Source organism: Cervus elaphus, chromosome 20 (assembly GCF_910594005.1).
Source record: "Cervus elaphus chromosome 20, mCerEla1.1, whole genome shotgun sequence".
In the NCBI taxonomy this organism is placed as follows: domain Eukaryota; kingdom Metazoa; phylum Chordata; class Mammalia; order Artiodactyla; family Cervidae; genus Cervus; species Cervus elaphus.
The window spans coordinates 74577991-74596292 of NC_057834.1; the positions used below are offsets into that span (position 1 = coordinate 74577991).

At 40.6% G+C, this 18302-nt stretch overlaps 1 protein-coding gene across 1 annotated transcript in view; it reads left to right on the plus strand.

The window, feature by feature from the left end:
* Positions 1–243: 243 nt before the first annotated feature.
* Positions 244–18302, plus strand: part of HFM1 (helicase for meiosis 1) — a 207072-nt gene continuing 189013 nt past the window's right edge. Inside the window, exon 1 of the mRNA XM_043876338.1 lies at positions 244–417. Within this exon, the coding sequence (XP_043732273.1) occupies positions 244–417 (174 nt within the window). The remainder of the gene's footprint in view (positions 418–18302) is intronic.

The following is an 18302-nucleotide window of genomic DNA, read 5'->3' on the forward strand; positions in this document are numbered from 1 at the left end:
CGAGGAAATGAACCTAGTGACAGTCAATCAGTCAGTATACATTTGAGCTTTTGGCTTTGTGGCTGGTTTCTTTAGGCTGTGCTTACAGAGGTGAATATGTGATGGGAAAAACCTCCATCCCTTAATGGAACCAAATTCTAGTGAGGCAGGAGCAATAAACAAACAAATGAACAACATTCTTTCAGATGTCGGTAAGGGCTCCAAAGAAGGAAGTAAAGTGGAAGGAAGTGATAGTGACCCAGAATGAGGCACCATGATAGGAGCCAAATGGGAAAAAGACTACTTGGCGAAGGAGCGAGTAAGTGTCAAGATAGGAATGAGCTTGGTAAATTCGAGGGGGGAGAATTTCGCAGAACATCAACATCAGACAAGGCCACTCTGACCATGATGGATCAAGAGCAAGAAAAAGATTACTCCGTAATCATATCGGAATATAGACTAAATATAACTATTGTCCAAGCCACAAAAATGAGCAAACATTTCCTTATCCTTGTTGATATGAATGACTGCTGCTTCTTTGCTAATTATAATTTTTGCCTCTTTCCAGTGACTGATACTCAAATCATTCTGGGTAGTACAACTAAAATACACAATTATAGAATTACTTCTGCCTTCCTACAGCCTCCAATCCAGAGCAAAGTCCCTCTCCCTGAGCCCTTCCCTAAATCACAATATTTGAGTTCAGTTCAGTTGCTCAGTCGTGTCCACCTCCCTGCAACCCCATGGACTGTAGCACACCAGGCTTCCCTGTCCATCACCAATTCCCGGAGCACACTCAAATTCATGTCCATTGAGTCAGTGATGCCATCTCATACTCTGTTGTCCTCTTCTCCTCCCACCTTCAATCTTTCCCAGCATCAGGGTCTTTCCCAGTGAGTCAGTTCTTTGCATTGGGTGGCCAAAGTATTGGAGTTTCAGCTTCAGCATCAGTCTTTCCAATGAATATTCAGGACTGATTTCCTTTAGGATGGACCAGTTTGGATCTCCTTGCAGTCCAAGGGACTCTCAAGAGTCTTCTCCAACACCAGAGTTCACACAAATCCAAATTTCTAACACCCTGTTACTGAGATGTCATATGATTGTCCATGCTGTACATTCTCACTGAAACAAGTAATAAACCTAACTTATTCATTACAGTTGTGTTCCTAGTGGTCTTTTGGTGGAAGGCATTGATAACAATCAAGTCTAAGATGCCTGTTAAGATATTTAAGTTATAATGTCAAGTAAACAGATGAATATATTGATCTGGAATGGAGTCAAGGCTAGAGATAAATATGTCAGTTATAAGTTTATATATGAAACTTAAAATTTTGGGACTAGATGAGGTTATCCAAACAGACTATAGATAGAGAACTGGGCTATGGGAATCTCCAACATTTAAAAGTTGTGCCACAGAGGAAGAAGAACCAGCAAGAGATTGAGAAGGAATAACCTGTGAGGTAAGAAGGTGATGTCATAGTAATCAAGGGGAGAAAGTTTTACAATTGAACAAGAGTGGTTTACTATAGCAAATGCTTCCCAAAAGTTAAGTAGCAAGAACACAGATAACACAGAAGTGACAATGAATTTGGCAAAATGGCAGTCATTAGTCTCTAGCAAGAATAGTTTCAGAGGCATAGTGAGACAGAAAGACTGAAGTGTATGAAGAGCAAAAGGTGTACAAGTGGGACAAGTCTTAAGGTTTTATTTCGTTGGTTGGTTGGTTGGTCGGTCAGTTTTGTTATTGTTTTTGGAGGGGAAGATCAAAGAAACAGGATGGTGGCTATAGTTGGTCAAATAGAGCAAGGGAAGTTTTTGTTGTTGTGTTGGCTGGTAAGTGTTTATATTTTTTGTGGGAATGATGTAGTTAAGAAAAAAAAATTGATGTTCAAGAAAAAGAAAATACCTACAAGAATGAATAATCAAGTCTAAGATGACTGTTAACATATCTAAGTGATAATGTCATTTTAGAGGAGAATGAAGGAATGGCTCCAAACCATAAGGAGAGGGGATAGACCTTTGAAAAGAACCTAGATTCCCATCCTTTTAATAGGAGGGAAAGATAGAAGATTTAATTCAGAAGCAATGGTTTGTGTTTGGGTGGGAGAATAAAATAGCTCTGACCTGATTACATCAATTTTCTTAATATTAGATGAGGTCTTCATCGAGAAGGGGCTATTAGAGGTTAGAAGAGTGAGAAAGTCAGAGGTACCTTCTGAGAGTGAGAAGGTGAACTGTGGAAAGATGATGATACTGCCAGCAGGGTTAAAAGCCTGTTTTTTTATTTGTGTCATAAGTTTAGATTTCAGACAGCATAGCATTATGTTTATTTTCTCAAGTAAACGTCAGTCAAGAGAATGCAGATGTGGAAAAGATTTAAGTAAGGATGAGTATCACACAGAAGGGAGTAAGGTGTTTATGAGAAAATGATTGTAATGCTGCACAACTAAATCTTTGGGAGGTGAAGGGGGGAGGTTTTAGGAAGATGTTAGATAGTGATACATAGATTGATGGGCCAATCAGTCAATAGATAGATGAGAAGTGCTGGGAACAATGAACTGGAACTCTCTCTGTAGTGTAAGGATTGGTATAATGGAGGTATAAGGTTGAGTTAGAAAGACAGAGATGGTATGTGGTGTGTGGAATGGTGAACACTTGGATTTCAGACATGAGAGCATTCCAGAAGGTAATTAAATTTTCTGGAGGAAAAGCTGTGTTTTGGTGTGAAAAGACCAAGTTATCCCAATTCCAAAACCCATGCTCAGGCTCAGTTATTTTGTCTAATCCAATTTCTCCCCTAACCTCATTACCTCCACCATAGTTTGGCCCCAGGGAGGGAACACAGCCCCACCCATCAACAGTGAAGTGAAATGAAGCCACTCAGTCATGTCCCACTCTTTGCGACCCTGTGGACTGTAGCCTACCAGGCTCCTCTATCCATGGGATTTTCCAAGCAAGAGTACTGGAGTGGATTGCCATTTCTTTCTCCAGGGGAGCTTCCCAACCCAGGGATCGAACCTGGGTCTCCCACATTGTAGGCTTTACCATCTGAGCCACTAGGGAAGTCCCATCAACAGAAAATTGGTTTAAAGATTTACTGAGCATGGTCCTGCCCATCAGAACAAGACCCAGTTTCTGCCTCAGTCAGTCTCTCCCATTAGAAAGCGTCCATAAGCCTCTTATCCAAATGACAGAATGATCTCTGTTCATTTCCAAGGCAAACCATTCAATATCACATTAATCCAAGTCTATACCCCGAAAAGTAATGCTGAAGAAGCTGAAGTTGAATGGTTCTATGAAGACCTACAAGACCGTTTAGAACTAACACCCAAAGTCCTTTTCATTATAGGGGACTGTAATGCAAAAGTAGGAAGTCACGAAATACCTGGAGTAACAGGCAAATTTGGCCTGGGACTACAGAATGAAGCAGGGCAAAGGCTAGTAAAGCTTTGCCAAGAGAACGCACTGGTCACAGCAAACACCCTCTTCCAACAACAAAAGAGAAAACTCTACAAATGGACATCACCAGATGGTCAACACCGAAATCAGATTGATTATATTCTTTGCAGCCAAAGATGGAGAAGCTCTATACAGTCAGAAAAACAAGACTGGGAGCCAACTGTGGCTCAGATCATGAACTCCTTATTGCCAAATTCAGACTTAAATTGAAGAAAGTAGGGAAAACCATGAGACCATTCAGGTATGACTTTAATCAAATCCCTACGATTATACAGTGGAAGTGAGAAATAGATTCAAGGGATTAGAGCTGGTAGACAGAGTGCCTGAAGAACTATGGACAGAGGTTCATGACATTGTACAGGAGGCAGTGATCAAGACCATCCCCAAGAAGAAGAAATGCAAAGAGGCAAAATGGTTGTCTGAGGAGGCCTTACAAATAGCTGTGAAAAGAAGAGAAATAAAAGGCAAAGGAGAAAAGGAAAGATATACCCATTTGAATGGAGAGTTCCAAAGAATAGCAAGGAGAGATAAGAAAACCTTCTTCAGTGATCAATGCAAAGAAATAGAGGAAAACAATAGAATGGGAAAGACTAGAGATCTCTTCAAGAAAATTAGAGATACCAAGGGAACATTCCATGTAAGGATTGGCCTGATAAAGGACAGAACTGGTATGGACCTAACAGAAGCAGAAGATATTAAGAAGAGGTGGCAAGAATATACAGAAGAACTATACAAAAAAGATCTTCATGACCCAGATAATCATGATGGTGTGATCACTCACCTAAAGCCAGACATACTGGAATGTGAAGTCAAGTGGGCCTTAGGAAGCATCACTATGAGCAAAGCTAGTGGAGGTGATGGAATTTCAGTTGAGCTCTTTCGAATCCTAAAAGATGATTCTGTGACAGTGCTGCAGTCAGTTCAGTTCAGTACAGTCGCTCAGTCGTGTCCGACTCTTTGCGACCCCATGAACCACAGGACACCAGGCCTCCCTGTCCATCACCAACTCCCGGAGTCCACCCAAGCCCATGTCCATTGAGTCGGTGATGCCATCCAACCATCTCTTCCTCTGTCGTCCCCTTCTCCTCCTGCCCTCAATCTTTCCCGGCATCAGGGCCTTTTCTAATGAGTCAGCTCTTTGCATCAGGTGGCCGAAGTATTAGAGTTTCAGCTTCAGCATCTGTCCTTCCAATGAACACCCAGGGCTGATCTCCTTTAGGATGGACTGGTTGGATCTCTTTGCAGTCCAAGGGACTCTCAAGAGTCTTCTCCAACACCACAGTTCAGAAGCATCAGTTCTTTGGCACTCAGCTTTCTTTATAGTCCAACTCTCACATACATACATGACTACTAGAAAAACCATAGCTTTGACTAGATGGACCTTTGTTGACAAAATGATGTCTCTGCTTCTTAATATGCTGTCTGGGTTGGTCATGACTTTCCTTCCAAGGAGTAAGCGTCTGAGTCTTTTAATTTCATGGCTGTAATCACCACCTGCAGTGATTTTGGAGCCCAGAAAAATAAAGTCAGCCACTGTTTCCACTGTTTCCCCATCTATTTGCCATGAAGTGATGGGACCAGGTGCCATGATCTTAGTTTTCTGAATGTTGAGTTTTAAGCCAACTTTTTCACTCTCCTCTTTCACTTTCAAGAGGCTCTTTAGTTCCTCTTCCCGTTCTTCCATAAGGGTGGTGTCATCTGCATATCTGGGGTTATTGATATTTCTCCCGGCAATCTTGATTCCAGCTTGTGCTTCATCCAGCCCAGTGTTTCTCAAGATGTACTCTGCACATAAGTTAAATAAGTAGGGTGATCATTTACAGCCTTGACGTACTCCTTTTCCTATTTGGAACCAGTCTGTTGTTCCATGTCCAGTTCTAACTGTTGCTTCCTGACCTGAATACAGACTTCCCAAGAGGCAGGTCAGGTGGTCTGATATTCTCATCTCTTTCAGAATTTTCCACAGTTTATTGTGATCCACACAGTCAAAGATTTTGCCAGCAAATTTGGAAAACTCAGCAGTGGCCACAGGACTGGAAAAGGTCAGTTTTCATTCCAATCCCAAAGAAAGGAAATGCCAAAGAATGCTCAAACTACTGCTCAATTGCACTCATCTCACACGCTGGCAAAGTAATCCTCAAAATTCTCCAAGCTAGGATTCAACAGTACGTGAACTGTGAATTTGCAGATGTCTAAGCTGGATTTAGAAAAGGCAAAGAAACCAAAGATTAAATTGCCAGCATCCATTGACTCATCGAAAAAGCAAGAGAGTTCCAGAAAAAAAAACATCCATTTCTGCTTTATTGACTATGCTAAAGCCTTTGACTGTGTGGATCACAACAAACTGTGGGAAATTCTTAAAGAGATGGAAATACCAGACCACCTTACCTGCCTCCTGAGAAATCTGTATTCTGGGCAAGAAGCAACAGTTAGAATGGACATGGAACAACAGACTGGTTCCAAATTGGGAAAGGAGTACGTCAAGGCTGTATATTGTCACCCTGCTTATTTAACCTCTATGCAGAGTACATAATGAGAAACGCTGGGCTGGAGGAAGCACCAGCTGGAATCAAGATTGCCAGGAGAAATATCAATAACCTCAGATATGCAGATGACACCACCCTTAAGGCAGAAAGTGAAGAAGAACTAAAGAGCCTCTTGATGAAAGTGAAAGAGGAGAGTGAAAAAGTTGGCTTAAAACTCAACATTCAGAAAACTAAGATCATGGCATCCCACCCATCAGTTTTTGGCAAATAGATGGGGAAACAATGGAAACAGTGACAGACTATTTTTTGGGGCTCCAGAATCACTGCAGATGGTGACTGCAGCCATGAAATTGAAAGACGCTTGCTCTTTGGAAGAAAAGCTATGACCAACCTAGACAGCATATTAAAAAGCAGAGACATCACTTTGTCAACAAAGCTCCGTCTAGTCAAAGCTATGGTTTTTCCAGTAGTCATGCATGGATGTGAGAGTTGGACTATAAAGAAAGCTGAATGCCAAAGAATTGATGCTTTGAACTGTGGTGATGGAGAAGACTCTTGAGAGTCCCTTGGACTGCAAGGAGATCCAACCAGTCCATTCTAAAGGAAATCAGTCCTGAATATTCTTTGGAAAGACTGATGCTGAAGCTGAAACTCCAATACTTTGGCCACCTGATTTGAAGAACTGACTCATTGGATAAGACTCTGATGCCGGGAAAGATTGAGGGCAGGAGGGGAAGGGGACGACAGAGGATGAGATAGTTGGATGGCATCACCAACTCTGGACATGAGTTTGAGCAAACTCCAGGAGTTGGTGATGGACAGGGAGGCCTGGCATGCTGCAGTCCATGGGGTTGCAGAGAGAGAGACATGACTGAGCCACTGAACTGAACTGAACTGATGTAAAGAACTGACTCATTGGATAAGACCCTGATGCTGGGAAAGATTGAAGGCAGGAGGACAAGGGGACGGCAGAGGATGAGATTGTTGGATGGCATCACCGACTCAATGGGTATGAGTGTGAGTGAACTCCGGGAGTTGGTGATGGACAGGGAAGCCTGGTGTGCTGCAGTCCATGGGGTCGCAATGAGTTGGACACAACTGAGCCACTGAACTGAACTGAAATGAATCTCTCCCCAGGCAATAAGTAGTAACTCTGCCTCTGGGCTCCATTGCAGCACACAGGTGCAAGAAAGAAATGCAGAGTCTCAGCCCCATCCCATACCTCCTCAATCAGAACCTACAGTGGTCTGTAGGGATCCTGGATGATTTGTGTAATGTTTGAGGTTCTATTACGGTTCTATGACACAGGTTGTCAACCTTGCCTGCACATTAGAATCACCCAAGAAACCGTTAAAAATCTGGAAGCCAAGACCATTTACATCAGTATTTCTGGGGGTAGGGTTCAAGCATCAGATCCTTTTAAACTCCCCATTTGACTTCAGTGTGCAGCAAGGGTGAATAATCTCATTAGCGGGGTTCAAACTTCTTGGACACCAGGCAATCTGTGGTTAGGTTCCAAATAATTATAGACAACTAGTATGGGGAAAACCAGGCGCCCATCATTTAAGTAGACACTTAGTATGAGTTGAGTAGAGTCTCTCCTTCTGGGAAGAGTGAAGAGCTGTGAATAGTTGTACAGTTGATGCAGAATAAGTTCCCAACACAACTTTCAAATAATTCTGTTCATCATATCTCTCTATGGAGGTACGTACTAATGGAAAAAAGAAAAAGGAAAAAAAAAAGGAAAGAAATGCTTAGTGTATAAGGAAAAGTTAAGGGAAGTTTTATCCTCTCCCCACTTATTTTCTTGTGTCCTCTACTAAGCTGAGAAGTTGAGGCACTCTCCTAGAAACTCCTCAAAGATAAACATTGTAGGATGAAGATAAAGCAGTTACAATTAACCTTCTAACAACACAGATTTGAACTGTGTGAGTTCACTGATATCAGGATTATTTAGTTCAGCTGGTAAAGAATCTGCCTTCAATGTGGGAGACCTGGGTTCGATCCCTGGTTGGGATGATCCCCTGGAGGAGGGCATGGCAACCCACACCAGTATTCTTGCCTGGAGAATCCCCATGGACAGAGGAGCCTGGCAGAATACAGTCCACGGGGTCGCAAAGAGTCAGACAAGACTGACTGATTACACATGCACAGTACTATAGGATCTGAAGTTGTCTTAATCCTCAGATGTGCTATGTGCTGTGCCCAGAGGTAGAACCATGATTGTGTAGGAACTGTGGGTATAGAGGGCCTACTGTAAAGAATTTTGGATCGCACAAAGGGTTAGCACCCCTAACCCTGTGTTGTTTAAAGGTCAACTGTACATAGCTTTTGAATATGAATAAAAATTGTCTCTTAGGGTAATTGTTATGGACTAAATATTTATGCCTCTCTCCTCTTCACATGTTGATACTAAAACCTAACCCCCAAAATTGGTGATATTAGGAGATGGGGCCTTTGGAAAGTGATTAGGCAATGAGGACAGAGCATCATGAGTGGGATTAGGGCTCTTACATCGGAAACCTCAGAGAGCTGCCTCATCTCTTTTGCCGGTGGGGCACGGAGCAGTAGTCATAGACATAGATACTGTAGTTCTGGTCTGTGAACTAGGAAGCGTGTTCTCACCAGACATTTAATCTGTCTGAATCTTGATCTTGGACTTTCCAAGCCTCCAGAACTGTGAGAAGTAAATGTTGTTTAAGCCACATAATCTATGATTATTTTTTTTAGTAGCAGCCCAGTGGACTAAGAAATAGGTAAGTGAAATAAGCCTACATGCTATAAAATAAAATCCTAGATATTCACTGTAAAATACACATAGGATAAAACATTTAGAGTTTCCTGGGGAAAAGATGTTTATTTCAAAGATAAAATTATAGGGAATTCCCTGGCAGTTCAGTGGTTAGGATACCACGATTTCACTGCCAAGAGCTCAGGGTCAGTCCCTGGTCAGGGAACTAAGATCCTGCAAGCCACATGGTGCAGCCAAAATTAAATGAATAAAATCATAAATTATTTAAAACTCAAAGAGCTGTCCATGAGTTGACTCTGAAACTGCAGTAGAACAGAAAGAAATTTTGAAATACACAAAGGTCCATGAATGAACTGAAGTTTAGTTTTTCAGTTAGCAATTTGGGAGAGAAAAATAACTGCCTTGCAAAATCGTTATATACAGATTAAATAGGTTAGCCTCACATGCATGCATCCATAGCATCTTGTATTCATTCTTGTATCACACTGTGTTATAATTGCTTGCTAATGTCAGTCTTCCTCATTAGACTTGTTGTCTCTGTTATAATATGAACAAGGCTTGTCTTGAACATGCTCTCTCACACTGGACTGACAGGGTGAGCATGGACAAGTTACTTAACTTCTCTGGGATTCAGTTGCTTTATTTACACAATGACAATAGTAAGAGTATCTATTAATACTTCAAAGAGTTGTTGTTCAGGTCGATGAACTAATAAATGTATATTATATAGAACAGTGCCTGGCATGGTGTGTTAGTATTAGTCAGGATGACAACAATGGTGATGAAATTCCCTAGATAGTACTTGACATGTATTAAGTAGGTCAGTAAATATTTGTCAAATGTTATTGAATTTGTCAAATAAATGAATGAATAGAATGGAATAAGTGCATAGAGGAAGGAGTTATTAATTCTGAATCAGAAAACTTTTTCCAGGGGGAATCGAAGTCCAAGCTGGGTTTTGAAAATTCGATAGAAGTTCCCCAGTGAGGGGAGAAAGAAGAGGCATTCTCTTAGGCTTTCTAAGAGGACTGTTAAGGGAGCTGTAAGTAGTTTGGTATTATTTCAGCACAAATAGAGAAAGATTATTGGTAGGAGAAAAGCTAAAGAGTAAACAGGAACCTCATCATGAGGTTTCTTGTGTGCTATTCTCAAAATGAGAGCAATAGAGAGCTAGTAAAGAGAATGGGCAGGAGTGGGGAGAGAAATAAATGAGTTATGTAAGATCACTTAGGAGAGAGAGTAGAAGATAAACTAAAGGAGGAAAAGGCTATAAGCAATGTGACCTTTTCAGTAAATGTTTAGAGAATGAGTGAGCGAGAATGAAAACTTGAAATAGGTGATCTAAAATGGTCTTTTTATGAAAAAGTTTCAAAACGGATTTACTCCTACTTGAGGCTTTATGCTTCACTCAAGCCCCTTCTATTTTGTTTGTGCTTATTCCTCTTTGAGAGATGTTGAAAGGAGATACACAGCTAGTTTGTTTATAAACTAAAAGTTTCCAAGAAAGCAAAAGTAACAGCCCTGCTTTCATCACTGTTGATGTGACCACAAAAATGTTATTTCTAGTGTTGCCAAATGTGGTCTCCTTTACAGAAGAAAAGAGCTGAAGCAGGAATAACTAGGTCAGTGATTTTAGTGTGTGGATGTAGGAACAAATTAGCCAGTGCAGAAGACATCCCTTCTTCTTGTGTAGCCGTTTTGGAGGGAAGTGGTTAGTGAGGAGTGGAGCCCTGTGGGGAGAAGGGGTTGGAGAGGGGACAGCCTGATTTTGGAGCCCCAAAAAATAAAGTCAGTCACTGTTTCCCGTCTATTTACCATGAAGTAATGGGTTAGATCACCTATTTCAAGTTTTCATTCTCGCTCACAGGAGGAACTTCCTAAGTATATTCTTCTTGTCTGGGTGTCCGATTGAAACTTGATTCTGTCTTTTTTTTTTTTTTTTTTGCTTTTTGCTTTTCCCAGAAGATAAGCATTAGGAGCAGTCAAAGTAACAGTCCAGGAAAGGTCACTTAACATGGCACTTGCCTCCAGACACATCTCTCCCGTGAGAAAACACCTAAAACAAGAGAATGTGCTGCTCTGGAGTTCGCGGAGGGAGAATATGAACAAGCAGAACAGATACTCCCTGTATACAGGTGCTAGATAACAAAAAGAGGCTGACAACTGGTGGCTTTTGTGTTTTTTTTTTGCTTGCTGTGGCTCAAATCAAAATTTGTTTTAAAAAACCTGGTGGATAGTTGAGAGAAAATTGGGATTAATGGTTCCAACCCCAACCCTGTCCTCAGGGTCCAGCTGTAGTTGAGGTAGGTGGATAATGTTTAAGCTTAGTCTTAAACTGGAATGGTAAGAGAGAGAGAGAGAAGTTGCTCAGTCGTGTCCAACTCTTTGTGACCCCATGGACTGTAGCTGACCAGGCCCGTCCATCCATGGGATTTTCCAGATAAGAATACTGGAGTGGGTTGCCATTTCCTTCTCCAAGGGATCTTCCTGATACAGGGATCAAACCCAGGTCTCCCGCACTGCAGGCAGACTCTTTACCATCTGAGCCACCAGGGAAGCCTGAATGGTAAGAGAAATGGGTATTTATAGGTAAAAGAACATGGTAGTGGCATCAAGCGACATAACGTGGGGCCTTTCCTCTCATCCAGGCATCCTGAATAGAAATTAAGAAAGTTTAATAGCAGTTCAATAAGAGAAAACCTCTAAGAATTCCCTTTTAATCTCATTTGATATATGTTTGAACTATTGCTATAAGAGAAAGAGAAAGGCTATATTGGATAGGGGCTGTCACTAGGCTCTCAATCAGGCCCTGTAGTAAGACCTGTATATGTGCTATCTCATTAATTCCTGAAACTGTTTTATGGCCTAGCAAAATGAGCTTTAGAAAAGACTAAGTAAATTGCTGACAACAACCAGTTAGTAAGCAGCAGAGCTGGAATTTGAATCTAGGACTCTTTAATTACAAAGGTCTTGGTTTATGTTAGACCTCAACTATATTTAAAACAAAAAATTTTATTTAAAATACACATAACCTTAACCATTTTAACCATTTTTAAACATGCAATTTTTGCCCAGGAAATCCCATGGTAGTGGAGCCTGGAGGGCTATAACCTGTGGAGTCACAAAAGAGTCTGACACGGCTTAGCAACCACAACAACAACAACAAACAAATTCAGTGGTGTTAAGTCCACATCATCGTGCAGCATCACCTCCATCCATTTCCAGAACTCTTTTTTATCTTGCAAAATGGAAACTCTATAACCACCAAATAGTTACTTCCCATTCCTTGTTTCTCTTAACCCCTGGAAACCATCATTCTACTTTCTGTCTCTATGAATTTGACTAATCTAGGTACCATATGGAAGAGGAATCCTACAGCATCAGTCTTTTTGTGCCTGATATTTCACTAAGCCTAATATCCTTAATGTTCATCCATGTTGTAGAATATGTCAGAATTTCCTTCCTGTTGCAGATGAATAATATTCCATTGTATGCATACCTTACATTGGCTTTATCTATTAATCGATCAGTGGACACTGAAGTTTTTTTTCCCACATTTTAGCTATTGTGAATAATGCTGCTGTAAACTTGGGTGTACAAATATGTTTTTAAGAACTTTTCATTTCCTTGGGATATTTACCCAGAAGAGAAATTGCTGGCTTATGTGGCAATTCTATTTTTAATTATTTGATTTTTTCATACAGTTTTCCACAGCAGCTGACTCAGGTTCAATCCCTTGGTCAGGATGATCCCCTGGAGGAGGGCATGGTAGCCCACACCAGTATTCTTCCCTGGAGAATCTGATGGACCAAAGAGCCTGGCAGGCTACACTCTATAGGGTTGCAAAGAGTCTGATATGACTGAAGCAACTGAGCATGCACATAGCATTTTACAATCCCATCAATAGTGCTTCAGTTCAGTTCAGTTGCTCAGTCATGTCTGACTCTTTGTGACCCCATGGACTGCAGCATGCCAGGCTTCCCTGTCCATCACCAACTCCTGGAGTTTGTTCAAACTCATGTGCATTAAGTTGGTGATGCTATCCAACCATCTCATCCTCTGTTGTCCCCTTCTCCTCCTGCCTTCAATCTTTCCCAGCATCAGGGTCTTTTTCAGTGAGTCAACTCTTCGCATCAGGTGGCCAAAGTATCGGAGTTTCAGCTTCAGCATCAGCTCATCCAGTGAATATTCAGGACTAATTTCCTTTAGAATGGACTGGTTGGATCTCCTTGCAGTCCCAGGGACTCTCAAGAGTCTTCTCCAACACCACAGTTCAAAAGCATCAGTTCTTCGGCACTCAGCTTTCTTTATGGTCGAACTCTCACATCCATACATGACTACTGGAAAAACCATAGCTTTGACTAGACGGACCTTTGTTGGCAAAGTAATCTCTGCTTCTTAATATGCTGTCTAGGTTGGTCATAGCTTTTCTTCTAAAGAGCAAGTGTCTTTCAATTTCATGGCTGCAGTCACCATCTGCAGTGATTCTGGAGCCCAAAAAAATAAAGTCAGTCACTGTTTCCCGTCTATTTACCATGAAGTAATGGGACCAGATGCTATGATCTTAAATTTCTGAATGTTGAGTTTTAAGCCAACTTTTTCACTCTCCTCTTTCACTTTCAAGAGGTTCTTTAGTTCTTTTCCACTTTCTTCAATAAGGGTGTTGTCATCTGCATATCTGAGGCTATTGATATTTCTCCCGGCAATCTTGATTCCAGTTGGTGCTTCCTCCAGCCCAGCGTTTCTCATGATGTACTCTGCATAGAGGTTAAATAAACAGGGTGACAATATATAGCCTTGACATACTCCTTTCCCAATTAGGAACCAGTCTGTTGTTCCATGTCCATTCTAACTGTTGCTTCTTGACTAGCATACAGATTTCTCAGGAGGCAGGTAAGATGGTCTGGTATTCCCATCCTTTTAAGAATTTTCCACAGTTTGTTGTGATCCACATAGTCAAATGCTTTGGCATAGTCAATAAAGCAGAAGTAGATGTTTTTATGGAACTCTCTTGCTTTTTTGATGATCCAATAGATGTTGGCAACTTGATCTCTGGTTCCTCTACCTTTTCTAAATCCAGCTTGAACATCTGGAAATTCACAGTTCATGTACTGTTGAAGCCTGGCTTGGAGAATTTTACAGTAAGGTTGTAAATCCTTGCCCCTCCCCCCAAAGACTAAAATACAATTTAAATGGAAGCATAAGCACAGTTCACTCTGAAACTGTAAGCACAATGATAAATTGTAACTCTCATAAGTTATATTGGAACATCAATGATCTTGGGCCAAATCTAGCTTGCTGCCTATTTTGTACACACAGCAAGCTAAAATGAATTTCACATTTGAAAATTATTACAACAATTTTTTTAAAGAATACTATTTTGTGACCTAGGAAAGTTATACAAAAACCAAATTTCAATGCCATAAAGTTCTTTGGGGCATGGCCATGCTCATTTGTTTATGTAATGTCTGTGGCTGTTTTTGCTCTACAATGGCAGGGTTAAATATCTGCCAAAAGATGTGTGGCCCACAAAGTCTAAAATATTTACTATCTGGCTCTTTATGGAAAAAGTTTGTCAGCTTTTGGAGCATCACAAAAGCAGCTTGCATTTTGGCATGAACTTACAAATTAAACAAATGCCACTAAAGCATGCAGAGGAAATTTTTACCATACAGTAAGTCAGCTATTTAATATAGAAAAAGAAAAGACACTCTAGTATTTATTGATTAAAATAGTTAAGAATTGTGATTAGTACTTTCTAATTGTAGTTTCTTTTCCTTGATAAGAGTGTCCCCAATCATCCTCTCCATGTTAAAAAAAAAAAAATAGAGAAGGCAGAGTGGAAGAAATACGGCATAAATCCATATCTGGAAGTCTTTGCTAACAGTGTGACTCTGGATGGACAAAGACTTTGGTACTTAATTCTGATAGGAGAGAGTAGCTAGCAAATACTCAGCGCCTCTTTGAAGTGAAGGCAAAGATCCACTGAACCTTTCCTTCCTGACTTGTATAGCTGGTGATGGGTTGTGATAAAGCCATAAAATTATTTCAGCGTTCTCAATAGCAATGATTCTAATCCTTCTTAACAGTTTAAGTCACACTTATGTTGTTACTAACGTTCTAATACATTCTTTCTCCCTCTTCATGAGAAAAAGAGAGAGTAGCATGTGTCTTAAAATTTGGATCAAATTGTAAGTAATGCTTAGCTTCCCAGGTGGCACTAGTGGTAAAGAACCTGCCTGCCAGTGTAAGAGATGCGGGTTCGAACCCTGGGTTGGGAAGATCCCCTGGATGAGGGCGTGGCAACCCACTCCAGTATTCTTGCCTGGAGAATCCCATGGACAGAAGAGCCTGGTGGGCTAAAGTCCATGGGGTCACAAAGAGTCAGACATGGCAAATGACTTAGCAGCAACAGCATAAGTTACGCCATAAATTTTTTTGGAGAATTTTTATGGCGCCTCTTTAGAATCCCGAAACTTCCTCAAAAAAGGGTAACTCTAATCTCAGAATATGTTGGAGGGATCTAAAGAGGATCCCTTACCTACTAGCCATCCTTGGATGGAGTGAGCTATCAACTTTAAGAAGGTATAGCTACCATCTCCTCAAGCCATCACGTAGCTAAGAAAGTGGCTGAGAGTGGCAACCAAAATATAAAGGAGAAAGGAAAAAACAGACCCAGAAATGAAAATGCTCAGTGCCTTCTTTCATGTGACACACACATAAAGCATAATAACAGTCTTACCAAAAATGATAAAATTTTTAAAATTCTATTTTTAGATCCTATAAGACAGACAATTGATTATATAAACACTCATCTTCTATATCGTAAGAAATCACATCTCCTTGATCTGCGCTCAGCTCTGGGATCTTAATAATTCTGGTCAGATGAAGCACATCTGGAACTTGTCAAAGCAAGTTAACTTTACAGGATAGTCCCTTGTAGCAAGACCCCTGGCCAATGCATTCTTTCCACCACATTTCCACTGCAGTTTACCCATGGATAGTCATCATGAATATTAAAAATGAAGGATAAGTTCCTGTAACTTTACACTTTGCTTGAACAAAGTGAACACTTTATTATAAGATTGGTTTAACAGCCAGCATCTAAAATTTTCCAGTCTTTTTTCTTATTTTTTTAAGTTAATCTTGAGTAGGCAGTTATAGAAACTAATGTATTCATGGAATATGTCCACTTCTCTCTTTCATGCTTTTTTTTTGGTCATCAGTGTATATTTTCTCTTTTTAAATATGAATTAGGAAGTCCTATGACAAAATTAAGAGAAGAACTAACCACTCCTCTTCAGGCATTTGAAAAGCACTGGATTCCGTTAGCACCCAGGATTTTTGCATTAAGCAGCTTAGTCCCAGCACTGATAATAATAACTCTTCAAATAATCCAGACATTAGTTTATGGGAAAATAACAATCGCTAAAACCTAGACATATAAGACGGGGTCTTTGTGTGGGTTCCCCTTAAGGCCAGTAACATTTATTAAACTGTGTGATTCCAGGGAACAGGCATAAAAGATAGGAAGGAGGAGAAGCCAAGGCAAGGATGTGTTAAGGGTCTGGCCACCCCTGTGGATAATCTTGCAGAATTCTCTGAGTGGGCTTGTGAAATGTGCTGTGGAAATTTTCACCCAGAGAAAGAGAAGCCACAAGTATTTATCCACTGTTTTCTATTCCCCACTGTTTTCTGTTCTCCCTCTTCCCTTGCAGGTGGCACATGCCAGTGTGGTCACAAGCAAACTTGCTCAAACTTTTCTCTGGTGAAAGACATGATCTTTATTTCACTGGTCAACAAAGAAATCTGCCCTCTTCTCCAGAGAGAAATACTATTTCAGTCCTCCCAAGCTTTGCTTTGTGAAGTGAAAGTGTTAGTTGTTCAGTCATGTCTGATTCTTGGTGACCTCACAGACTGTAGTCCTCCAGACTCCTCTCTCCATGGGATTCTCCAGGCAAGAATACTGGAGTGGGTGCCCATTCTCTTCTCCAGGGGATCTTCCCTACTCAGGGATCGAACTCGGGTATCTTGCATTGTAGGTGAATTATCGACCATCTGCCACCAGGGATAGATATCCTTAAAAACTCTACAGCAATAGCTATCAGTGATTCTATCACAGGATGTGCAGAAAAGTGGATAGAAAATAGAAAATTATCTTCTGACATGTGTGAGAGGTGTTCAATACAAATGCAGTTTAACAGGTTTAAGTAACAGAAATGTTGAGAGTCTTCTGAGACTGGTCACCTAACTTAAATGAGATCATCTCTGATAAACCTCTTGTTCCTGGGTTGGGAAAATTCACATAGTGAGTTGAGCTAAACTATGAAAAAACTTAGAAGTTGTATGGGTCTCCTTTGACCCTTACCCATTCCTATCTATTATTGTCATGACCAGTAACTACATGTACTTATGTCATATTGACAACTTGTTCCACGCATACTGTATAAAACTGAGCTTATGTAAATTTATATTTCACACCAAGGTGGCAAATCTTCATTGTTTAAGTAGCAGTAAAGAGCCGAAGGTATGAAAATTTTAGTAGCATTACATTATCGATGGTTGAAGTATTTGAACAATCTATTTTATACAACTTATAAGCTGCAATTTTCCTTTTAGAGTAACTTGGACAGGAATTATATTTATTTTTAAATCACTATCACTTAGCACAATGCCTGGCACATATGAATTATTAAATGAATAAGTGAAAAACTAAGGTCATCTAAAAGAAAAGATAGAAGATTAGAAAGAAACATAAGAACCAATATTGAAGTATAGCACTGCTTGACGTACTTAACAGAGTATTGCATTTTATCTCTACTTTAACATTCTTGCCTGTTCAGTTATCAAGCAGGTGGAAAATATTTATGAACACTTATATGGTGAGACTACTTCACACATTTATGGTTAAAAAGAAAACTTTGATTTTTTTTTTCAGTGTTACATTCTCTTTTGATAACCATAATATATTTGACAGGTAGCATGGGCTTTCCAGGTGGCGCTAGTGGTAAAGACCCCACCTGCCAATGCAGGAGACATAAAGAGATGTGAGTTCAATCCCTGGGTCAGGAAGGTCCCCTGGAGGAGGGCATGGCAACCTACTCCAGTATTCTTGCCTGGAGAATCCCATGGACAGAGGAGCCTGGCAGGCTACAATCTATGGGGTTTCAAAGAGTTGGACATGACTGAAGCGACTTAGCGTTTAGCATGGTACAATGGATAGTGTATGAGCTTCATGATCAGATGCAGTTAGATTTAATCTCACCTCATTATTCACTAGCTCTGTTACTGTGGATAAGTTACTTCATCTAAAAGTAAGCATTGACTGTAATCCTACCTGAGCATGTTCTTCTGAGGACTAAACAACACAATGTGTTGTGAAGCTCCTATGAGACCGCTAGCATGCAGTAGTTGCTAGTTCTTGTATCAGTTCCTTTGGCTGCTGTAATTAACAGAAATTTATTCTCTTGCTGTTTTGGAGGCCAGACATCTGAAATCAAGGTGTCAGCAGGGCTGCCTCTCTCTGAAGGCTCTAGACAGGGTCTTTCTTGCCTGGGGCAACTTCTGGGGGCTCAGGTATTCCTTGGTTTGTGGCAGCATAATTCCAATCTCTGTCTCCATCTTTA